Source organism: Nicotiana sylvestris, chromosome 5 (genome assembly GCF_000393655.2).
Source record: "Nicotiana sylvestris chromosome 5, ASM39365v2, whole genome shotgun sequence".
Classification (NCBI taxonomy): Eukaryota; Viridiplantae; Streptophyta; class Magnoliopsida; order Solanales; family Solanaceae; genus Nicotiana; species Nicotiana sylvestris.
The window spans coordinates 79,556,825-79,583,118 of record NC_091061.1 but is presented as its reverse complement, the minus strand read 5'-3'; the positions used below and the strand labels follow the sequence as shown (position 1 = coordinate 79,583,118).

General features: G+C 42.6%; 1 protein-coding gene across 1 annotated transcript; it reads left to right on the top strand.

The window, feature by feature from the left end:
* Positions 1–8,677: 8,677 nt before the first annotated feature.
* LOC138868884 (uncharacterized) lies at positions 8,678–9,226 on the top strand. The gene has a single exon (XM_070146461.1). It carries the CDS (start codon positions 8,678–8,680, stop codon positions 9,224–9,226), a length of 549 nt encoding a protein of 182 aa, XP_070002562.1.
* Positions 9,227–26,294: the final 17,068 nt, after the last annotated feature.

Genomic DNA, 26,294 nt, shown 5'->3' with positions numbered 1-26,294 from the left:
AGATTCATAATGAGTTTGAAGTATTTGATGACTTAATGATAACAGCTTTGTGTTTAGGGTTGTTACTTAAAAATAAACTTTGAGTAGAAAGGTATAATCGAGCATGTTATGTCGAGTTTCGTGGCTATAAATTTATTGCATGATGTTAATTTTTTAGCTGTGTTATTAAGTAGCTAAAGTATCTTTGGGCCAGACTGATAAAGTGACCCAGTTGAGATCATTTAAGCCAGTCTAGACACTCTAGGCCATTGGGCCTTAGAGTTAACCCATTGAAATTTGTTCGAAGGAATGGATTGACAATCCAACGTTATATTCTATTAGTTGGGTGAAAGTATGAATCATTCGGCCCCATCTGGACTTTTCAAAATTTTGAGAATGGAAATTTTACACTGTACTGTTTAGCCTAATTAAAATATTGCCCAAAAATGTAGGCTCTAAAGGGATATTTAACGAGTATATGGGAACAAGTGCAAGCAACTATTTGAAACAAATGTGCTAACTCTTTGACTATTCATAATGATCATCTCTTTATTTACTAGCCAATAATTTCCTCAACCTTGGCTTTCATAATAATATCAAAGAAGTTTTAGGAAATAATTTGAACATCGTAGTTTGCTTTAGGCGCGTAATTAAATCATCGTGACTATGGGTACGATTCCCATAGCATAGTCATTGTACATAATCTCAAATTCGGGTGTGCATTTCATGTGACCCGATCATAACAACTTCGAATAATAACAAAATAAATATGTCATAAATTATGGGTGTATTTCATGTAGCGTGGTTTGCGATGTGTTACAAAAACGGCAAGTGTACGACAATTGTAACTTGTTCAATAAATAATTCCATAAATTCTAAAAGAAGTTAAATAATTAAAAATGGTTAAAAAGTTAAAAATTCACAATAGGTTTAAAATATATAGTAAATCAGATAATTAGGCCAATTATTAATAGTTAAGCGACCGTGCTCGAACCACGGAACCCGAAAATGCCTAATACCTTCTCCCGGGTTAACAGAATTTCTTACCTAGTTTTCTGGTTTCGCGGACTTTTAAATAAAGTCAAATTTTTTCGATTTGGAATTTAAAATAAACCGGTGACTTGGGATACCTTAATAAATTATTCCAAGTGGCGACTCTGAAATAAATAAAATAATCCCTTTTCAATTTATGTCACTTTAATTGGAAAAACTCCCTTATATCCCCCTCGGGTGTAAAAAGTGGTGTGACAGGTCTGGCGATTCCGTTGGTGACAAGAACCCAGAACTTTTGGTTCACGGTTCAAGAATTCGAGCTTAGAATAACTGTTATACTTGGCTTTACTTTTATTTGATATTTACATGTTTGGGCCTAATGTGCTAAATGTCACTCTTCTCTCTGAGTCTTCTAAATCATCTAGGAAGTGTGCACTTCATGTGACTTCTTTTCTGTTAGAGTCATATCCCAATTTTATAACAAGGTTCGGACAAATTGCAAAGTCGGCGAAGCTTCTGTATTACTGGTACGCTGCCCCCCCCCCCAGCTCGAGTTGTCTACTCGGGTAAGCCAGGTTTAGAACAATACACCCAAGTTTTTAAACATAGAATAACATAGCCTCATGTCGGATCCCTAGTATGAACGTTTGCTTGCATCACGTGCATTTAGTTTTGGGGACTCAACATAGGGGTTGGGTCCGTCTAGGACAGGTGCACCCGAAATCAAAAGACCATCCTGATGCATTTTACATGTTACTTGTACCCTTATTTGCTTCGGATTGCATGTTGACCAGCTTCTAGAATAAGCGAGAAAAGTTGGAAAAATCAAATTGAGGTATGAGAGAGAAAATTACCCGCCTTTGAAAAACCTGATATCCAAAATATCCTGAAACTCTGTAGGAATTTTGAAAAAGAAAAGAGAAAAAGAAAAAGAAAGAAAAAAAATTGTTCCAAAATATTTCACGTTTTTCTGTTCCGTCAAAAACTGACTGAACTACGCAGGTTTGATTCTCACCGGATGTGGGATACGTATGCAACCCTCATCGGTTCCAACCTCATTTTTGCAAAAAAACCCCAAAAATATGAAATGTTGTCATTTTTGTCATAAATAAAGTTAGGTGATGCCAATTTTTGTCTAAATAGCCAGAAATGTCCCGACAGGGCACCGGAAGGCTATTTTGTAAGAATAGCCACCTATGGTCTTTTTTAAATTTTTGGCCAATTAGCAAACACAACCCTAAAATCTTCCTTCCTGAAGTGCCGAAGGGCCATATTTGCAAAGGTGTTTTCTTGTTTGAGTTGCAATTTTGCAAAAATAATAATCTTCCTTTTGGCAAGAGTCCGGGCAAAGTTGGCGAAGAACGCAGAAGGACAGGCAGGGTTTGTTCAGAAATTAAAAGAAAAATATGATAGAGAGGTCGCAAATCTAAAGAAAAGCTAACTACCCTCAAGAATGAAATGGCTAAACAGACAAAGAACTTCAAGGTAGAAAGGGAACATTATTATGCATTGATGTCCCGACTGGAAGAGGACATGCGACAATTGCAAGAGCAAATCCATATGGACACCTAAGTCCTGGAAGCTAGATCTCAACAATTTGGATGCCTGCTCCAAGAGAAGGGCATCATTAGGAAAGGATTAGAGGAATTGCTGATTATATCGTCATGAAATGTCATAAGTGTGAGGATATGACTAGATCCACTTTCTTCGCGCTGTGATGACTTTTGTTCGCAAGATAATGGACGACCTAGATCGCCTCCAAGAAGATATTGCACGTAGGCTTGCGTTGAGAACGACTGATGTCCCGCGGGCCCCTAGAGTAGTACTAGAGGAACTTATGTATTCCTGATTTTTCTTTTCTAGTCTGTATTTCAGTTTTCTTTTAGAGTCTGTTAGTCTACTTTGAGTCTATTTTTTTTGTTTTTGGTCTAAAGTCTGTATGATAGAGTACTTGTAATAGAGCAAAGCAGAAGTTTTTATTTATTGAAAGTTTGAATTTTTCTTCCTTTTTATTTCGCATTTATCCCCTAAACTACGTAGTGATCTTATTCACGCGGTATCATGATACGTAGGCAATCCCTATCAAATCTGGTCATAGCTTTAGATAACTCGAATAAGAGAGAAAATGATGAAAAGAGGGCACCAGAGAAAGAGAGAGAAAACAACGCAAGAGAGAGAGCGCAAAGAAGAGAAAAAATAATAAAAAGCGCAAAGAAAAGAAAAGATTCAAGATCCGGAGATAACAAAAGCCGGAATGAGACACGCAACTGTTGCAAAACATGTAGAAAAACATTTAATTATCTAGGTGCACTGCATTCCCCCAACATGTGATTCCCTATGTGCTAAATGTCTCAAACTAACTGGTTTGTTGTGTATGTTGTTGAGAACAGGTTCTGTTTTAGGTGGTTGGTTTTATGGTAATCTGGCTTCACACCCTTACTTGACGAGATCTAAAGGGAGTGTTCAAATGACATCATAAAGTCACCACCAATCATTAACACCTCAGAGGACAGCCCAGTGTTGGTCATCCCGACGTCAGAGTCAGCAACTGTTGAAGAGAACAGGATACTGCACCTCCGCATGTTGAAAATGTGGGATACTTGTTCTAACAGTAGGGAGATGCCCAAGGCAATACCTAGTTTTCCCGAGCTGATTCCCAGAATAAGTGGAACCTCCAATGTCCCTATAAACTACCTGACTACCCCATTCAGATACCCCACTATGTCAACCCATTTCACTGGAACGCCTTCTGAGGTTCGCCCCCATGCACTATTTTCGGGAGTGTCTTCTAACATATTCACCGCACCACCAACCTCTGCTATGGCACAGTCAACAGTACCCATGACAGATTTCAAGCGGTCCTCCTTTACTTTCCAAATAACACCATTTCAACTGGACACGGCTCATGTCACCCCAAATTCCTACCCTCAACACCCTCGGTATAAGTCTACCACGGAATAAGAGAAAACAATAAAGAATCTCGATCAAGAAGAGATCACTCAGAAACTGAAAAGAATAGAACAAAGTCTCAAGAACATGCAAGGCCTGAGTGGCCAGAAGAGTGTATCTTACGCTGACTTGTGCATGTTCCCTCATGTTCATCTGCCCATCAGTTTCAAGACTCCCAAATTTGAAAAATATGATGGACATGGGGACCCCATAGCTCACTTGAAAAGGTATTGCAATCCGTTAAGAGGAGCGTGCAGAAAAGAAGAACTCTTGATGGTTTACTTTGGGAAGAGTTTAGCCGGAATTGCATCTGAATGATATATGGACCAAGATATCTCCCACTGGCACATATGGGATGACTTAGCCCGAGACTTTGTTAGACAGTTCAAGTACAATGTGGACATAGCTCCAGACAAAAATGCTTTGTCAAATTTCAAAAAGAAGTCTTCAGAGAGCTTCCGAGAGTATGCTATCAAGTGGCATAAATAAGTTGCCAGGGTGAAACACCCAATGGATGAGACCAAAATGGCAGTGTCTTCTTACAAGCCTAAGAGCCTGATTACTTCCAGAATATGATGTTCTCTATGGGCAAGCCATTTGCAGAAGCCATAAAGATTAGGGAAATGGTGGAATGTGGTTTGAAAACGGGTCGCATCCTGAGATAGTTGGCTATAAGAGCCACTTCTCAAGCAATCCAGAGCGGGTCGGGGGGTGTAGCAAACTGGAAAAAGAAAGAAGAAGTGGCAATGATGGCCTCAAGTTTGAGAAACCCCGTGAACCCTGAGGTTACTTTGGTTCCTCTTCAGGCACCTCACAACATTACTACCCTCACCAAGATGTGGCATATGCCATGACTCCTCAGCCTTATGCAGTAATGAATGCACAGCCATACGCTCAGCCACAATAACATTATAAGCAGAACCAAGCTCCACCTCCTAGAAATAACCCTCCTCACCAAGCTCTATATAATCTCCGTCCACCATAGAATAATTTTCCATATAACGCCCGTACCTATGAACTACCCAGAAAAACCAACTTCACACCTATTGGTAAATTATATTCCAACCTTTTCCCAAAATTGGTCCAAATAGGCTTGTTACAACACGTACCTCCAAGCAGGAAAAACCTAGAGTTTCACCCTCATACCAACCAGGTACCCGATGCGCTTATCATTCAGGGGCAAAAGAGCATGACACTAAAGATTGGTGGACCCTTAAGAGAGAAGTCGAGAACCTAATAGAACAAAAGCAAGTAGTGTTAAGGGATGAGAAGGTCCCCAATGTAACCAATAACCCATTGTCAGCTCACAACAATGGCCAGTTATTGGGATAATTTGTGAGGACAGAGAGTTTGACCCAGCTTTGAAAGCTATCATTGCTATTGCCGATGTTGAAAAGAAGCCAAAGCAGAAGCAAAGAAAGCTAAGGATGAGGAGAAGAGCAACTCCACTCCTCAAAGCATAAAAAAGGATGTGGAAGCCAAGACAAGGGCAGTACCTCTTAAAGATGCCATTCTCGATGTTCCCAAAGCCCCCAGGAAGGAACAACTTGTGTTGAGTCCTTCCAAAAGGTTTGAGCAAAACAAGGTCACGCTTAAGGTACCAAAGATGTAAGTACCAAAGGGGACTTATGTGGTGCGGGGGCCGGTAATTTCACCCAGGCTGACTAAGCCTGTGGTTATCAGCCGCGCACCACAGAATCCCATGAAAGACCCCACTACTGTCCCTTGGAACTAAAATAAAGTAGTGGTGACATAAAAGGGAAAGGAAATCAAGTGGGAAGTGAATCAAATGAACCCATTTGGGAAGTACCTCAACTTGGAAGGATTTACCAAGACTAAACAGAAGCATTTTCCACTTAAAAATCCAGTCAGTGCTGAAGAGGCAGAGGAATTCTTCCGAAAGATGAAAACCTCGTACTACGCTATAATTGATCAACTCAAGAAGTCCCCCTCTCAAGTCTCACTTTTGTCCCTGTTGATAAGCTCGAATGAGTATCAGAAAGTGTGGTTAAAGACGCTTAATGAGGCATATGTTCCGGTCGAGACCACAGTTGAAAAATTGGAAAGAATGGCGGAACAATTTTTTGAAGTCAACCGAATTTCATTCAGCCAAAATGACTTGCCTCCAGAAAGGGCTGCCCACAACAAAGCTCTTCATTTGACCGTTAAGTGTGAAGGATACTACGTGAAAAGAGTTACGTTAGATGGCGGATCTGGGGTTAACATCTGCCATCTCGACCTTACAGAGAATGAAAATTGGGACTGAAAGGATTAGACCCAAGAGGGACATGATAGGGGAGATTGATTTGATCCTAACCATTGGCCCTACGGATTTTGAAGTAACATTTCAGGTTTTGGACATGGACACCTCCTACAATTTTCTCCTAGGAAGGCCTTGGATCTATGTTGCATGAGCCGTACCTTCTACTCTCCACCAAATGGTTAAGTTTGAACATGAAGACCAAGAGATCATGGTCCACGGAGAAGATGAGCAATCAATCTACAGTGACCCGTCAGTTCCCTGTTTGGAGGCTAAATAAGGTAGTGAGCACATAGTCTACCAAGCTTTTAAGATCGTGGTCGCGGACCAGTGTGAGGAGGGAACCTAGTGTCCTCAACCCTTATTATCCAACACGTCAATCATGGTCGCCACTGAAATGATCAAACACGGGTACAAGCCCGAGAAAGGGCTCGGGGTATCTTTGCAAGGCATCACGGAGCCCATCACTCTAACTGCCAGTGAGAAATTCTTTGGCATAGGTTTCCAAGCTACAGAAGCCGGCGTAACTTGGGCTAATGAATTTAAGAACAATGGGTGGGTCCTACCTCAGCCGGTCCCGCATCTCTCCAGAATATTTGTTAAGCCAAGGTACATAGAAGAAGAAGATAAGGCCTTCACGGCCGAAGAAATTGACATTTGTAGAGCGATGAGGCAAATGTTATATGAGGCTCATATGGTCCAGCAAGGTGAAGGCTCAAGTACTGCTGAGGTGTAATATATGGGGCCAAATGCCAAACTGCAAAATTGGAGGCCTACTCTATTCCCAGTCAAGCAGGAATTCCGGTAGTTCAGTCTTGCTATCGTTTCTACATTCCGAGTTATTTCAGGGTGTAACTCGAATGTTTTTAGTTTATTGTCTTTTAAAATTCCAATGTAAAACCTCTTATCTTCAAATTCAATGAAATGAAATCAATATTTCATCGTCTATGAATCTCTCTCTTTATTCTTTCTGATTTTTGTTATTTTTTCTTATCTCTCTTTTCAGTTCTAATAATGCGGACTTAAATAACATGACATGTTTGCGGACTTCACGGCCAGATCCTAACATGTTGTCTAAGTGTGAAATAATGAATCAAGAACCGGAATATGTTGAAGATGAGGCTTTTAGGGAAATAAACGAGAACTGGAACAAATTGAGAATAAGCCTAAACCAAACTTAAATGAAACTGAGCCAGTTAATTTGGGTAGTTCGATAGAGGTCCAGGAAACCATGATAAGCATTCACACTGATGAAAGAACTAGGGATGCATTGATCCAACTTTTGTTCGAATTCAAATGCGTGTTTTCCTGGTCCTATGATGATATGCCAGGACTTAGTGTTGATTTAGTGGTGCACAAATTGCCAATATACCCTAGTTACCCCCCTGTCCAACAAAAGCAGAGAAAGCTTAAAACAGACATCAGTGACAAGATCAAAGAGGAAGTCACCAAACAGTTGAAAGCGGGTGTGATCCGAGTGGTCCGATACACCACATGGTTGGATAATATGGTCCCAGTGCCAAATAAAGATGGGAAAACCCGAGTGTGTGTTGATTATCGAGATTTGAACAAAGCAAGCCTCAAAGAAAACTTTTCATTACCAAACATCCACATCCTTGTTGACAACTATGCCAAACATGAGATACAGTCTTTCGTGAATTTTTATGCTAGATATCATCAGGTTCTGATAGATGAGAAGATGCAGAAAAGACGGCTTTCACCACACCTTGGGGTACTTACTATTATAGGGTCATGCCATTTGGTTTGAAGAATGTCGGGGCAACTTACATGAGAGTTATGACTGTCATCTTTCACGACATGATGCACCAAAAAATTGAGATGTATGTAGATGATGTGATCATTAAATCCAGAACGTATGATGACCATGTGCAAGATCTGAGAAAGTTATTTGAGCATCTGCGTAAGTATGACTTGAAGTTAAATACAGCTAAATGTGCATTCAGAGTTCCATCTGGGAAACTTTTGGTGTTTATAGTCAGTCGGAGGGGCATCGAGCTAGATCCAACAGAGATAAAGTCTATTCTGGATTTTCCCCCTCCGAGAACCAAGAAAGAACGTATGAGTCTGCTGGGAAGGTTGAATTACATTAGCAAATTCATTGCTCAGTTGACTTCCGAGTGTGAACCCATATTTAAGCTATTGAAGAAAGATGCGGCGATTAGATGGACAGATGAGTGTCAAGAAGCTTTCAACAAAATCAAAGAATATCTGTCGAATCCGCCAGTGTTGGTCCCACCCTAACCTGGAAGGCCTTTTTTCTTGTACTTGACAGTGTTGGAGAATTCTTTTTGATGTGTTCTTAGGCAATATGATGTGACCAGGAAGCTCACTAGTTACGAAGCCAAATACACTTTGTTGGAAAGAACTTGTTGCACCCTAACTTGGGTCGCTCAGAAGCTCAGGCATTACTTGTTGGCTTATACCACCTACCTCATAACCAGGCTGGATCCTTTGAAATATATATTCCAAAAGCCGATGCCCACCGGGAGGTTAGCAAAATGGCAAATCCTGCTAACTGAATTTGACATTGTCTATATCACCCACACGGCGATGAAAGATCAAGATTTGGAAAATCACCTAGATGAGAATCTGGTTGATGATAAATATCAGCCTTTGAGTACTTACTTTCCGGATGAGGAAGTAAATTCAGTTGAGGTAATTCCAGAAGACACCAATGCTTGGAAAATGTTCTTCGACAGAGTTGTGAATGCAAAAGGTGTCGAGATTGGGGCAATTTTGATTTCTCCCACTGGTCAGCACTATCCGGCCACAGCCCGCCTTTGGTTTTTCTGTACGAACAACACTGCCGAGTATGAAGCCTGCATTATGGGCATGAATATGGCGGTCAAGCAGGATGTGGAAGAATTGTTAATCATAGGAGATTCTGACTTGATTATCCGACAAGATCAAGGTGAGTGTGAAACCCGAGATATCAAGTTTATCCCATACAGGAAACATGTGGAAGATCTTAGCAAGCGGTTCAAATCCGTCGAGTTTATGTACATTCCTCAAATTCACAATTAGTTAGCTGATGCACTAGCTACTTTAGCCTCGATGCTGCCATATCCAGGCAATGTCCACATTAACCTACTAGAAATCCAAATTCGAGAAAGACATGGTTATTGCAATACAGTTGAGATAGAACCAGATGTTCAGCCATGGTACCATGATACTAAAAGATTCTTAAAAACAAAGGAATATCCCGAACAAGCTAGTGGAGACCAAAAGAGAACCATTAGAAGGCTCGCCAGTAGTTTCTTCTTGAGCAGAGAAGTCTTGTATAAAAAACTCCAGATCTGAACCTTTTAAGATGCGTAGATGCCCAAGAGGCCGTAAAAATCATGAATGAAGTGCACGCAGGAGTATGCGGACCCCATATGAATGGATACGTCCTTGCAAAGAAAATCTTTCGGGCAGGTTATTACTGGATGACCATGGAAAAAGGATTGCTTCAGTTTTGTCCAAAAGTGTCATCAGTGTCAGGTACACGGTAACCTGATTCATGCACCGCCTTCAGAATTACATCCTATGTCAACACCATGGCGTTAGTTGCTTGGGGTATGGATGTCATTGGGCCGAATGAGCCAAAAGATTCAAATGGGAACATATTCATCTTAGTTGTCATTGACTATTTCACAAAATGGGTTGAAGCAATCACTCTCAAAGCTGTCACCAAGAAAGAAGTGGTGGACTTCGTGCATTCCAACATTATCTGTCGTTTTGGTATTCCTAAGACTATCATTACGGACAATGCTACAAATTTGAACAGTCATTTAATGAGGGACATATGCGAATAATTTAAGATCACGCATCGGAATTCTACCCCTTATCTGCTCGAAGCTAATGGTGTTGTTGAAGCAGCGAATAGAAATATCAAGAAGATCCTCAGGAAAATGATCCAAATTTCTAGACAATGGCATGAAAAGTTTCCTTTTGCATTGTTGGGATATCGCATAACCGTGCGCACATCAGTTGGGGCAACACCCTATCTATTGGTATATGGCACTGAAGCCGTAATACCCGTAGAAGTTGAAATTCCATCTCTTCAAATCATCGTTGAAGCTGAGATTGAGGACAATGAGTGGGTCAATACCCGTCTAGAACAGTTAACCATGATTGACAAAAAGTGAATGGTCGCAATTTGCCACGGGCAGTTGTATTAATAAAGAATGGCTCGTGCCTACAACAAGAAAGTGCGGCCTAGGAACTTTGAACTGGGGCAACTCATCTTGAGACACATTATCCCGCATCATAAGGAAGCAAAAGGAAAATTCACTCCAAATTGGAAAGGTCTGTACATTATAAGGAAGTTGTTGCCGAAAGGGGCATTTTACTTGGGAGACATTGAAGGAAATGACCCCGAAATAGTTGTCAATGCGGACGCGGTCAAAATGTATTACGTTTAACCCTTCTGCGATGCTAATATTCTCCGATTGGGATGACGAAGGCTTTCATTCTCGCTACCCAAACACTGTTAGGCCTTTGCAAACCCTTTGAGCTGGTTACCTTTCTTTGACTACCCTCTTTGGAGCCTGAAAATGTTGTGAAAAGAAAAAAAGAAAACAAAATAAAATAGAAAAAACAAAAGAAAATCAAAAACAAAGTTCCCTGAACAACGTTCGACTTGATTCCAAAAGGATACGTAGGCAGCCTCTCTCTAGGGTTCAGTCACACCAAAACAAAAATCCACATTTTCCCAAAATTTTAAACTGGGGCAGAAGTTATAATGGTTCGGTGATGGTTCACCTGAAAGGTTCCAAAGTTGTAATCCAATCCAAACTCTTTTTATCCCTAATCTTGTTCAAGTCCTTCCAATCAATCGGTAAATATGTTCAAAATTGGAGGATATGGTTACTTAGATCTGATACAATCAAAAAGAGAAATAAAATGAGAGAGTCTTATTGGTGAAAACCCACACGGGCACTATAAGGCGATGGTAAGCTGAGAAATTGAAATAAGAGAGTCTTGTTAGTGAAAACTCGCAAAGAGCACTATAAGACGACGATGAGAAGAGAAATGAGAAAGATCAGTTGGTGAAAACCCGCAAAGGGTGCCACTGGTCGAAAAAGTGATCCCTTACAACCATTGGTACTAATAGAGTCTTGGCAAGGTTTCTTGGTTTTGAGATATGAGTTATAATGGGTTTAAGAGAATTGGATGGTTGCACAAATCGGGTATCCAGTCAAAGAAGCATGTCATGTCTATTGAAGTCTACATGCACTCCATATAAGTCCTTTATTCCTTTTCCCGAAAGGGACACTTCTCGTTTAAATTCATTATCATGTCCGTTCTTTACTTTTCTTTGAATCCCTTTCGGTTTAATTCTCCTCTTAAACTAATACAAAGAAAAGATGGCAAGATTGGTTTTACAGGGTTTTGTTTTACAAAAAGCTAATATTCAAGAAAGCACCCAGCCTCAGCAGGTGCATCAAGTCGGCCTCGACTGGCCATAATGGTCGATGCTCCAGAGTTGAAAACTCTTGAAAAGAAAGGAAATCAAAGTCAAGTGCCCATAAAGGCAAAATAAGATAGAAAAAGGCCAAGACCCACACGGGTTAATCATCATGTGGAATTTGGGAAAGTCAAGATCCCCAGGTTTAGAAATGAAACCAATTTCCAGAGAGCCAGCAAGCAATGGAAATTTTTATTGAAAGAGCTGGGCCAAGATCAAGTGATTGAAAAAATCAAGGCCACAAAACCAACCACCGTTTCAAACTGACAAATTGCTCTTTAATTTGAAAACAGGAAAACAGGTGCAATTCAAAACAACCTTGCAAGAACTAGGTGCAATAAAAGCAAAGTACGCAGAGACCAAAATGGTTCTGCGGGAAAAGTTAACCCAAGGGAAGTCCCCTTCAAACTCTTTATTCATTCTCCTAAATAAAATGAAAAGTGAAATGAAAAGAAAGAAGAAGAAAAATTCAAAATCATGGTAGTATAGTGTCTCCAATCCCTAGCTGCGTCTTTTCTAACATAGAGTCTCACTCCCTAGTTGATGCCGGCATAACCTGATGACTTTTTCGGCATAATCCGATGATTTTCCAGCATAACCCGATAACTTTTCCGGAATAACCCGATGATTTTTCGGCATAACCCGATGACTCTTTTGGCATAACCCAATGACTCTTCCGGCATAACCCGATGACTCTTCTAACATAACCCGATGACTTTTCCGGCATAACCCGATGACTCTTCCGGTATAACCCGATAACTCTTCCGGCATAACCCGACGACTTTTCCGGCATAACCCGATGACTCTTCCGGCATAATCCGATGACTCTTCTGGCATAACCCGATGACTCTTCCGGCATAACCTGATGACTCTTCTGGCATAACCCGATAACTCTTCCGGCATAACTCGATGACTCTTCTGTCTTAACCCGATGATTTTCCGGCATAACCCGATGACTTTTCTGGCATAACCCTATGATTTTCTCGGCATAGCCCGATGACTTTTCCAACATAGGGTCCCACTCCCTAGTTGATGCCAGTATAACCTGGTAATATTTTCCAACATAGGGTCCCACTCCTTAGTTGCTGTCAGCATAACCTGGTAATCTTTCTGACCTAGGGTCTCCAACCCCTAGCTAATCTTGTTAGATATAGGGTCTCCACTCCCTAATCCCTTTTTCCAAGGATACACAATCCTACTTTTATTGCTTTCAATAAAGAAGTAAAGATAACCTAGGCTTCTGGGCTAGTTTCTACTGCTGCTATTTGGTTTTGGTTGCTGCTCCATCTCTAAGTTTTCAGCTAGCATTTTCACTTGCTTTACTGCAGGTTTTTCCTTGTTTTCAAGGTGCTGATTTTAGCTCTCCTCATGTACTACTTTGTTTGAGTATTATAAGACCAAAAATTGCAAATTACATATGATAAATGAGTATCTTTTCATATAGTTGTTTATTACATTGATATGGATCTAAATATTCTTTTGTTATGTAAGTTTAAGTTTGAAATGATCTAGTGTAAGTAGTTTGGTTGGTATATTAATATTTACAGCTTTTTTCTATTAAAAATGGGAAGTGTTGACTTCAGGGGTTTGTTTGAAGTTGTCTCTATTAGTTAAAATTTCACAGTATCAAAAACTGATTCTGCATACATAGCTGCTATAGTTTTCATTTCTTCTTCTGTGTATGTGATGAATAACATGGTGTTTACTTGAGGTCATTTGGGGTTTGTCTTGCTAACCATGAGCTATAACATGTGGATTTGGCCACTATTTGGCCAAATCAATAAGTTAAAAAGCTAAGAGCTGAAATTCTACTGTTGATATCATGCTGAAACCGGTGGCTTCATGTGGTGGACTAAGCTTTGATGAATAAATCATGTCCAAAAGGGGCAAGTGTTCACTACGCTATTAATTACACGGAAGTTGTAATAGAATTAGTTGATATTTTTCTCTTGAAAAATTAAATTCTAGTGTAGTAGATCAGTTGTAATTCTCACATTGTTGTTAAGATAGTCTGTAATAACTGCCAGTTAGTATCAAGGTGCTGTAAATATAGCATGACCATTGGAAAATCAACTGAGCTTGTGTAGATTCATAATGAGTTTGAAGTATTTGATGACTTGATGATAACAGCTTTGTGGTTAGGATTGTTACTTAAAAATCAACTTTGAGCAGAAAGGTATAATCGAACATGTTATGTCGATTTTTGTGGCTATAAATTTATTGCATGATGTTCAATTTTTTAGCTTTGTTATTAAGTAGCCAAAGTGTCTTTGGGCCAGACAGATAAAGTGACCTAGTTGAGGTCATTTAAACCAGTCTGGACACTCTAGGCTATTGGGCCTTAGAGTTAACCCATTGAAATTTGTTCGAAGGAATGGATTGACAATCCAACGTTATATTCTATTACTTGTGTGAAAGTATGAATCATTCGGCCCCATCAGGACTTGTCGAAATTTTGAGAATGGAAATTTTACACTGTTCTATTTAGCCTAATTAAAATATTGCCCAAACATGTAGGCTCTTAAGGGATATTGGACCAGTATATGGGAACAAGTGCAAGCAACTATTTGAAACAAATGTGCTAACTCTTTGACTATTCATAATGATCATCTCTTTATTTACTAGCCAATAATTTCCTCAACCTTGGCCTTCACAATGATCTCGAAGTAGTTTTAGGAAATAATTTGAACATCGTAAATTGCTTTAGGCGCATAACTAAATCATCGAGACTATGGGTACGGTTACCGTGGCATAATCATGGTACATAATCCCAAATTTGGGTGTGCATTTCGTATGACCCGATCATAACAACTTCAAAAAATAATAAAATAAATATGTCGTAAATCACGGGTGCATTTCATGTAGCGTGGTTTGCGATGTGTTCCAAAAATGGCAAGTGTACGATAATCGTAACTTGTCCAAGAAATAATTCTATAAATTATAAAAGAGGTTAAATAATTATAAGCGGTTAAAAAGTTAAAAATGCACAACAGGTTTAAAACATATAGTAAATCATATAATTGGGCCAACTATTAATAGTTAAGCGACCGTGCTCGAATCACGGAACCTGGGAATACCTAATACCTTCTCCCGGGTTAACAAAATTCCTTACGAAGTTTTTTAGTTTTGCAGACTTTTAAATAAAGTCAAATTTCCTCGATTTTGGATTTAAAATAAACCGGTGACTTGGGACACCATAATAAATTATTCCAAGTGGTAACTCTGAAATAAATAAAATAATTCCATTTTGATCTATGTCACTTTAATTTAAAAAACTCCCTTATATCCCCCTCGTGTATAAAAAGGAGGTGTGACAATTGGTCAACCCAAAAAAATATCACAAGGAACTCATAATGACCATATCGGGTCCTGAAAGATGTCTTAAGAATATCCCACTCCCTTATCTTCAACTGGTGATAACCTGAACGGAGAACAAACTTAGAGAACACCCTCTCTCCCTGAAGCTGGTTAAATAAATCATCGATACGAAGCAAAGGATACCTGTTCTTGATTGTAACTTTGTTCAACTGCATGTAATCAATGTACATCCTTATCGTGCCATCCTTCTTCTTCACAAATAGAACAAGCTCACCCCAAGGCGACACACTATTTCGAATAAACTTCTTATCAAGGAGTTCCTGAAGCTGCTCTTTCAACTCCTTCAACTCCTCTGGTGCCATACGATATAGTGGAATAGAAATGGGCTGAGTGCCCGGCACCAGACCAATACCAAAATCAATATCCCTATCCAATGGCATGCCCGGCAGGTCTGCAGGAAACACATCGGGAACAGAATCAATGCTAGGAGTCTCTGCACCGACATCCTCACAAAGGCTAAGTAAGAAAGAAAACCCTTCCCAACCATACGCTGGGCCTTCAAGAATGAAATTACCCTACTGGGAACATAATCAGACGAACTTTGCCACTCAATTCGTGGCACACCCGGCATGGCCAACATCACTGTCTTAGCATGATAGTCCAATATAGAATGACACATAGATAGCCAATCCATGCCCAATATCACATTAAAGTCCACCATACAAAGCAACAAAAGGTCCACTCGGGTCTCTAGACCCCCAATTGTCACTACACATAACCGGTACACACGATCCACAACAATAGTATCGCCCACCAGAGTAGATACACGAACAGATGAAACAAGAGACTCATGGGGTGTATCCAAATAATGAGCAAAATATGATGACATATATGAAAAAGTGGAACCAGGATCAAACAACACAGAGGCATCTCTATGGCAAACTGAGACAATATATGTAATCACAGCATCTGAAGCAATAGCATTGGGTCTAGTTGGGAGTGCATAGAAATGGGCCTGACCAACACCTGATCAACCTCCCCTCTAGGGCGACCCCTAGCTGACTGTCCTCCACCCCTAGCTGGTTGGATGGGTGGTGAAGTAACTAGTGTTGAAGTCGATGGCTGACTCCTCTGCTGAGATGTACCCCCAAGACGATGAGTACACTGCATCCACATATGCCCCAACTCCCCATACTTATAACAACTCCCTGGTGCTGGGGACTGAAGGGAACCCTAGCACCGGGATGACTAGCAGAAGAACCTGGCAAAGAAGAGCCCTGAACTGAGTGAGCACGGGACGAACTCTAGGCTGGAAGGGTACTGAGTGATGAATGGCCCTGCTGAGAACTATGTGAACCATGGCCCGTGATGCCCTATGATAACCTGGGCGAGCTTACTGAGCATGCTTGAATGGACCACCTCTGTCGTGCTGAAACTAACCCTCATGAGGAGTACCACTGAATCCACCCTGACCATGAGGCCTCTTAGCCTCCCGCTCAAACCTCTCCTGACCATGAACCATCTCAATCTGTCGAGCTATATCAACAACCTCATCAAAAGTAGCACCAGATACTCTCTCTTTGGTCATGAGCAACCGAAGTTGAAAATCAAGGCCATCTATGAACCTCCTGATCCTCTCTCAATTTGTGGGAACCAACCAGACCGCATGACGAGCTAACTGAGAGAACCGCATCTCATACTGTGTAATAGATCTTCCACCCTACCGAAGCTGCTCGAACTGCCTGCACAGCTCCTCTCGGCGAGACTTAGGTACAAACTTCTCCAGGAAGAGAATGGAGAAATGCTGCCAAAAAAGGGGTGCTGTGTCAACCGGCCTACGCCTCTCGTAAGTCTCCCACCATTTAAGTGCAGCCCTTGAGAACTAGAAAGTAGTGAACGAGACCCCACTGGTCTCTAGAATACCTATGGTCCGAAGAATCCTCTGACACTTGTTCAAGAAACCTTGGGAATCCTTGCCCTCTGCACACTGAAAGTTTGTCAAACCTCTCCAACCTGCGCTGCTCGTCCTCTAGCATAGCAGGAGCTACATAGTCCTAACCAGTTGCAACTGGCTGGGCTGAATGTGCCCCCAGTGTCTGAAGTCCCTGCACGACCTACTCAGTTGTGCGAGCAGTGGGAGTCTGAGTGCCTCCCCCGGCTTGAGAAGTAGTTGCGGCTGTAGTAACTGAGACTGCCTGAGCTAGGCCAGTGCCACTAATAGAATCTGGGCCAAGGCCCTCTGAAGGCCGGCCTGGAATCACAATAGGCACAACTGGTGCCTGAGCTAGTGCTGATGGAGAGTCCACAATTGGGACCTGATCATGAATTGGGGCGGTTGGTGGATCAGCATGTGCTACCTTAGCTACCGTGCGCATCCTCAGCCTCTAGTGCCCCAGCTGGTGATACTGGTGGTCGTCCATCCTGAGCGGTAGCGCGTGTTCTCGCCATCTGTGAGAGAATAGAATAACAAAAGTTTAGTACTAGAATCAACATATTCGCATGATAGGAATTCAAGAACAAGAAGTTTTTCCTAAAAGGTTTTGCAGCCTCCCGAGGATAAGTACAAATGTCTCCATACCGATCCGGGAGACTCTACTAAACTCGCTCATGACTCGTGAGACCTATGTAACCTAGGCTCTAATACCAACTTGTCACGAACATAAAATGAACCCGATCGTGATGGTGTCTATCCTGAAACCTGGACAACCGACCCAAATCCCTAAGCCAACCATTATAATAAGTCATTTAAAGCCATTAATTAGCTAAAACCCCATCATATAAGTAAAACTAAATAGTGTGGAAGCATAACACAGCCCGACATCAGGGTGTCACCAGTAATGAGCAACTGCAACTCATCTAAGAATAAGAAAAAAGACAACATAGTCTAAAAAGAAATGCTAATACAAAGCTGAATAAGATAGGAAGGAGACGTACTGGGCTGCGAATGCCAAGCAGCTACCTAGTCAACTCCGGAAACCTGTTGGACGACTACTCTACACTCGCTATCGCGACCCGGGACTCCTGGATCTGCACACAAGGTGCAGGGAGTAATGTGAGTACGTCAACTCAGTAAGTAATAAAAGTAAAGGTAGTTGAGCTGTAAGAAACCACCTAAACCACATCATAATGCTATAGCAAAATAGTATAAGTCCAGAACAATGCAGTAAGGCAATAAAACTCGTAAAAAAACTCAGTTCAGTAAAGCCTTTTAAAACATCTTTCAATAGTTTCAAACGAGTGATGAAAACAATGAGTAAAAGGATAGAAATGTAAACAGCCCCTCGGGCAAAACATGTACCACAACCGCCCCTCGAGCAAAATATCAACAAATCCAGTCCCTCGGCTACCTCACAATCACTCGTAATCAACCCCACGGGCAATAACATGAAACAACAACAGCCCCTCGGGCAATATCATATCTCACACTGGGTAACCGCGCTCACTGGGGGTGTTTAGACTCCGGAGGGGCTCCTACAGCCCAAGAACTATCACAAGCCATCTCATGGCATAACAAATCAGGTCATCGGCCTCTCATATATCACAATCAGTACACATACTGCGGCGCGCAGCCCGATCCCATAATATTCTCACAATACAGGCCCTCGGCGTCACTCAGTCAAAATCTCTCAAGCCCCTCGGGCAACAGTAAAACGTGATGCTCAGTCTAAAATATCATTTGAAAATATCAAAATGGAGTAAATATGGCTGAGTTATGAAAACAGTAGAATACAGCATGGCTTAGTACAAATATGAATTCAAATTGTGAGGAATAGTAGTAAAAAAGCCCCTAAGGGTCCAAAACAGTTAGCACGAGGCCCAAATATGGCATTCAGCCATAACATGGTAATATTTTCCAAAACACAATGATATCAAACAATTTTCAATCAAATACGTGACTTAACAGTCGTACGGGTCGGACTAAGTCACAATCCCCAATGGTGCACGACCCCATGCTCATCATCTAGCTTGTGTGTCACTTCAAAATAGCACAATGATGTGAAATCTGGGGTTTCATACCCTCAGGACAACATTTACAATCATTACTTACCTCAATCCGGCCCAAACTCTACCCCGTGATGCCTTTTCCTCTCGACTCGGCCTCCGAATGCTCCAAATCTAACCAAAAACATATTTATACCATCAAAATATGCTAACGGAGCAAAGCCCACTCGAAAATAACCAATTTACACCAAGAATCCCAAAATTGGCAAAACACAACCCCCAGGCCCACGTCTCAAATTCCGAGAAAAATCACAAAACTAAAATTCTTACACTCTCATGAGTTCATACATACCAAATACATCAAAATTCGACCACAAATGACCCCTCAAATCATTAAATCAAAGTCTCAAATTTCAAGCCCTAAACCCCCAATTGTAATCACTAATTTCCATCAATTTCAAGCCTAATCAGTGAAATAACACCATACAAACGAGTATTAGTTCCAAGAATCTTACCTCCACGAAGTTCTCTTCAATTCTCTCTTCAAAATCTCCCAAAAAGCTCTCAATCCGACGTAAAAATGGTGAAACAAAGCTGAAAATCGCGAAGGAAACCTTATATAGGTTCTGGCCTAGGGATTTCGCACCTATAGCCTAAATCATGCTTCTACGGACCGCATCTGCGGTTCATCATTTAATCCTCCAGGGCCGCATCTGTGTCCAGGAATCGCACCTGCGGTCCCGCAGATGTGCCCGAAGCATCGCATTTGTGGCCAAGCTCCTACTGACCGAAATTCGCTTCAGCGACCTCTCCTACGCATATGCGGCATCGCACCGACAGTCCCTAATCCGTAGATGCGGAAATAACAGAAGTAGAAAATCTGCAGCACACTCCAAAAATCCAAACTCTCCGTCAACCATCCAAATCTATCCCGAGGCCCTCGAGACCTCAACCAAACACGCCAACAAGTCACATAACACTATTAAAACTTGGTCCAACACTCGAAACACACAAAACAATGCCGGAACACCAAATCACCCTCGGATTCAAGCCTATGAATTCCAAAACTTTCAAATTCTTCTTTTGATCAAAAAGTCTATCAAACCTCATCTGAATGACGAAATTTGGCACACACGTCAAAAATGATACAACGGACCTACTCAAATTTCCAGAATTCCATTCTAACCCCTATATCAAAATCTCCCCTACTAACCGGAAAACGCCAAAAATCCATTTTAGCCAATTCAAGCCTAAATCTTCCACGGACCTCCAAAATACATTCTGATCATGCTCCTAAGTCCCAAATCACCTTACGAAGTTATCCAAATCATCAAAACAACATTCCGAGATCGTTTACCCACAAGTCAACTTCCAATTGACTTTTTCAACTAAAAGGCCAACTTAAGAGACTAAGTATCTCATTTATGCACAAAACCACTCCGAACCTAAACTAACCAACACGATGCGATGAAATACAAGTGAACAACATATAAGGAAGAATAAATGGGGGAAACGGAGCGGTAACTCATGAAATGACCGGCCGGGTCATTACACTATGTCACCGTCCACCACTTCAAATAAGGTGGTCATTGTTACCCCTTCAGCATTCGTGGGCAGCAGGATCTCTCCTTGAGTTGTCACACTTTCCCGATTGAACCTGACAATGATCTTTGTTGCAGGAATGATACTTTCAATTCATTTGGGTTGTTCCAGCACTCTCCATTGAATGATGTTTACCGTGAAAATGGTAACAACAATTAAATTTGTAAATGAGATTCTAAAAATACATGATCTATTTTTATGCTAGTTGTTAGAGCAGTTGATGCTAAGAGTATGAAGTTTAATGAAGAGATACAAGCTAAAACGGGGCAGTAATCAAACCCAGGGGCTTGCCGCCCGAGCCTCGTACTGGTCGATAAAGGAGCCTCGGGGCCAATATCCGGCTCGATCTCGAGCTATCGGGGGTAGTAGGGGTTGGGATAATAGTTGAAATATGATCAAACAATGCTCTTTATGGCCAATACCAAGCAATGAATGAAGAACAAGTATGGAAGCAATAAACGCTAAGAGTGGACTCGAGCTAGTAAGAACGAGCAAGTTAGACAGGAGAGAGAGAAAGAGAGAGAGAGATATTATTGATCTTCTAGAGAATAGTTGGAGCAACATCAGCCCCTTACAAAGTGGTATGGTTTCCCTTTATATAGGAAAGGGAATACAATATAATACAGGGTGCATTAAATGTAAAGGTACAGACATTGGACAGCTAGGCTCTGTTGATGCTGGTTGCTCACCTTGGGGATTTCCCACCCTCGGAACCTTTGCTGGGTCACTGGCGAACCTCGGGGGAGAGAGTTTGATCGTATTCCTACAGCCTCGAGGTACTGATATGACTCCCCGAATGCACCTTAGTGGCGAGAAATAGACTCCTCTGATTTCACCATATACAGATAATCTCCGTGTTTCCTAGAATGAAGTAATAGGAAACGATTTTGAACCGCCATCTCGAGGTCATCATTGCCATGACAACAAACATTTAAGAGCGTTAAATGCCATGTCCTATAGAACTATGCAAGGCCACCGTTAGATGCGGTAATCGAGAAACCCACGAACTGCCATTGGCTCGTCCTTTCAGCTTCCCCAGCGGTTCCTATAAATACATCGGGTGTTTGACACTTTCCACTTTCACCCCACTTACAAGCTCATGAGTTAGAATTTTTATATTTGACACTCTTTCATCTTTTCATAGAAGGATTTTTACCCTCGACATGGCTAGGACCTCTAGGACGGTTCCCCGATGGAACGATGATGCATCGTCATCCCGATCGCCTAAGGAAGAAACCAGAGCGATTCCCTCTTTGAAATAATGTACCCTACCTGATCTCGACATATCAGAGGATTTTAATGTCGATGCCACTTTATCTACACCGGGCCGATGCGAGCATGTGCCCCGATATGTTAGCATCGTGACCGATATTAGCAAGGTGAAGAAGGACTGTCGATGGAGTGAGGCAGTGGAGGTGGAGATTCCCAGTCCCGATGATAATATAACTGACTTTAAGGATGGCTTCCTTCACGTGTACACCTACCCATTCACCCTGGGTCCTGATAAATCTATCGAGTCCCCTCCTTTGGAGATAGACCTGGTTATCCTTGATTTCTGCGACCGATACCAAGTGACGCTTGGTCATATCTACCCTTCTTTTTGGAGGATAGTGTTGATGCTTTGTCATTTCATCGAAGGGGTTTAGGGTGAGATCTTTACCCTCAATCATCTGATCAAGATGAACAGACCTCGACTGTATTGAGGTTTAATCAGGCTCTGCCATCGGTCCAAAAAATCTTTTTTCACGAGCGTCGACAAGGGGAAGGATCGAGGATGGATGAGCAGGTTTATACGAGTAAGGACCTCGGATATCATCCCGTCCCATAGGATGCCCTTTCCGGAGAGGTGGAATACTCGACGTAAGCAATTTTCCCCCTTATCTGCTTTTCAAATATTCTTCCTTTCGAGATAATAATCTCTTTATGCTCCTTACAGCCGCCGCTTGGCACCTGGAGGTGGTTCCAGATTTGTCGGGATAGATTAGGCGGTTGAATGAGAAGTTCCCATATCGCGTTCGGTCTTGGACCGACTTGGATAAGAAGCATTGGGTGGCCAAGAATCATAGTGAGGTTCCTTTATAGCATATGCTTTATATTTTGTGTTTCTTTCTGAGCCATTAGCGAAAGCGTATTGCGGTTACTGCGATGGTGCACGTCCTGGCGAGAATATGCAGATGAGATCGCCCCCTGGTGGCGAAGTAGGGGCCTTGGAGTGTGACAAAAGCAAGAAGAGGAAAAGCAGGGCAGCTGTTGTCCGTCCTGCGACAAAGAAAACTAGGTCTCTCGAGCATCGAGCCGCTGCTAGGACTACTGCTTCAACCTCCTAGTTGAATCCTGATACCGAAGGAGAGGATGATGATGGAAGCCCGCTAAGGATGAGAACAAGGTCGAGTGCAAGAGTCTTGCAAGCGCCTCGGTAGGAGGCTGCTGATTCTGGAACGGCTAGCTCCGGTCGGGATCGCGGGCCGGGGGTCCTTGAAGAGGATGCTGATATAGCTTCAAATCGCGTAGCCGGATTTGATGCAGCTTCTACCAGGGGGACAAGTGGCGTTGATCCTGAGGGGTCGGGGATCAGAGCCTTCCTGGAATGTGGGTTGCCACTTGGAGAAATTGGCGACCTGAACTACTTTATTTCAAGCTTTTCGGTCTCGTCAGGGGAACTGCGGGATGTCCATGGGATGATCGGCGCCACAGTGGGTATTTCTCCCAAAGGGGGAGACTTTATTGCTAACATCTTTGATGGTGTTATTGATAGAGTTGATCTCGATATTCTCGGTGCCGTCAAAGCGGCAGAGAAGTTCATGCAGTAGGTGATAGCCATTTCTCATGCACTTCTTTCGTCCTCGAGCATCATACTTCGCCCTTCTAACTTTTACGCTATGCCACAGTGTAAGGAGATGTACGATCATGCCATCCTTCGGCTCCAAGGGGAGCTTTCTTATCATGAAAAAGAGTGTAAGAAAGTTACTTCGAAGCTGCAGGATTTGGAGGCTCGCTTTGCCCGGGGAGATAAAGAGCTGGGATAACTTCGGGCCACTTTGAAAATGGCACTATAGGAGAAGGCCAATTTTGCTGCTTAGGTACTTTGCCTTGCTCGTGCCCGACTTTTATCCCGTATTCACATACATTCCATATTCATATATTCATTGGCTCACCCTTTTCACGTAGGTCAAGAAGAGTGGCTCGCAGATTAATCAATTGAATGCGGAGATCTCTAGATTGAGAGAGTGAAATGAAGTAGCGGCGGGGGAGTTGGCGATATCCCTGGATCTTCTCAAGGATGCTCACAGGGAGATTACTTCTTTGGCCACAGCTAAGTCCGAGGTCAAACAAAATGCTATTACTTATTAGGAGGATGCGGCCACGACACATAGAGTAGCTCGTGACATATCCATAGCAGCTGAGCAGAAACTAACCCGGGCTATTGAGCATACTAAGGCGGAGGCGAAGAGAGAGACCCTGGAGGAACTCAGGGCCAGAGGTATCGACCTGTCAACTGATCTTAAGGAGGCCCGTGTAGCGGAGGAAGAACTGGTGCTTTTGATTGCCCCTGATAAGGGTGAAGATAATAGTGATGAGGAGTAGTCTCCAAGTCATTTTTGTATACCATCCCTTTCCCCTTGTATGCGGTCCCTCGGGGAATGGACAAGGTAAAGATGTTTTTCTTTTTGTCAATGTAAAAAAAAGAGTTTTCATTCTGTCAGCCCTTCTCCTTGCCCCTTTGCTTTTGTGTTTTAGCTTTTGCCTCTCGGCGTCGGCCCTTCGGGGCCTACTCTCGGATCAACGGGGGCCCTGAAACTGGCCATGCCCCGGGGTTAAATCGACGCCTTCTCTTGAATCGATGTTTGTGATGTCAAGGGTCTCCCCGAGGTCCCGTAGTTTTCTGAGTCACGTTGGAGCCGGAGTGATTCCGCCAATGCGCTCTCCTAGGAGAGGATGATGTTAACGCGGATAGAATTATTTGGCCCTCTTGGGTAAGCGGGAAGTTGTTGCTTTTCCCCTATATATTTGTTCATATGTCTCTTAAGTGGCGAATTTTGATGTTCTTGATAAAGCTATCTCTTCTGCAAAGCCTGGCGCTTTGTGCTAGCCCTTCCGCTTCCTTGTTTCAAAATATTTTTGCTCGGATCCTCACTTTTTCCCCCTAATCTACCGTAGCCATAGCCGCTTCTTCAACGTCTGATCATTGGGTGGAGGGGAGTCTCTCCTGCGTTCCACATTCGGTCGGTGCCAGCGGCTCGCCTCCGATGTCGAGAGAGCAAGGCTCGGGGTGCCCTACCTCGAGGAGGGCTGTCACACCGAGGAAACCTCTCAATGTTCCAGGCCATCGAGAGCATGTGTCGAGGATCATTTCATCAGTGAGGGAGAAAAACCTCGAGGTGATCAAAAAAGATTGCGGATGGGGGGAAGGCACGATTTTGCAAGTACCTTCCCCCGAGGAGAGTGTCATAACATATGTTGAGGATTTTTGAACGTATACACTCATGTTTTCGCATCGGGTTCCCCCGACCGGGTTGTGCTTGATTTTTGTTGGAGATATCAAGTAACGCTGGCGCAGGTTCATCCCTCTCTTTGGAGAATAGTGCATACGATGAGATATTTTACTTACAAGGCCGGGATAGAATTTACCCTCAGCCACCTCGTGAGGTTGTATCAGCCATTGTGCTGCCAGGGCCTGATTGCTCTTCAGCGTCGATCCACCCAAGATCCTATAATTGGTAGCAAGGAGGATGAGGATCGTGAATGGATGAATCGGTTCGTTCGGATCCGAACGACCGATATTATCCCTGGAGAATTTTTGTCGTTTCCTGAGAAATGGAACTTCACACATAAGTGCTTCATATGAACTTTCTTCATTTCAACCTAAGGTTGGCTCCGTAATGATATCTTTCTGTTCTTTATTTGTAGCAACTCATTGGTCGCTCGGCGAGGTCCCTAATTCAGCCGAGTGGTCTCGTAAGCTGGTAGCTTGCTCGATTTATGATAGGCGCCGATGGCGAGATCTGTCAAAAGGGAGATGGGAGGCGAAGCATCATGGTAGGTGTCTGGATCTCTGCATCCTAAGAAATGGTGCCTTTCTTGCCGGATTATTTGATTTAACTATCACCGGTGCCAGGAGTCCATTCGAAGTGAGGCCGTGTCCTCGGGGGAGAAGGAGAGATTGCTGGCCTCGGGATCAAGGAGTGTCGATAAAAGGAAAGATGTTCTGGGGTGAAAAAAGGCTTGTAGTAATGAGGTTTCTTTGTAGCGGTTAAGGAGAAGTGGTTTAGTCAATCGGAAATCTTCTGGGAGTGGTACGCCATCGGACGTTGCTTCAACCTTCGGTGAGGCTCAGCGTTTTGGCCTTATGGTGAGTTTCGACTGCTATAAGAATGTTTTGGCCATGCGCTCTTCTTCTTTTTCTTTATTTAGCTTTTTTTCATAGGCCTTCGACATGCTCAAAGTCGAGCTGCTTTGTTGCGAGGCCCCACTACGGGAGGCTCTAGATAGGGAGAAATCCCTCAAGGTTCTCTTTGCGGCAAAGAAAAGCGAGCTCGTCTCCTTACGGTGTGTGGTGGACCGAAGCCGGGTCTAGGAGGTCCTCCTGGAGAAACAGGTACCCTACATTTCATGTTGGATTTCACTCCCTTTTTATCTTGGCGTCTTGATGTTTTGCTATTTCAGTTTAAGGACAAGGCGGATGAGCTGGGACAACTCTGGGGCGTGGTTGGCCGAGTCAAATGCAAATTCACCAAACTACAGGCGCATGTGAGTGCCCATTTTGTGTCCAAAGAGAGG

Bases quoted from the DNA above. Each gene is read 5' to 3' on its own strand.
- LOC138868884 (XM_070146461.1), top strand. From the start codon at position 8,678: ATGCCCACCGGGAGGTTAGCAAAATGGCAAATCCTGCTAACTGAATTT.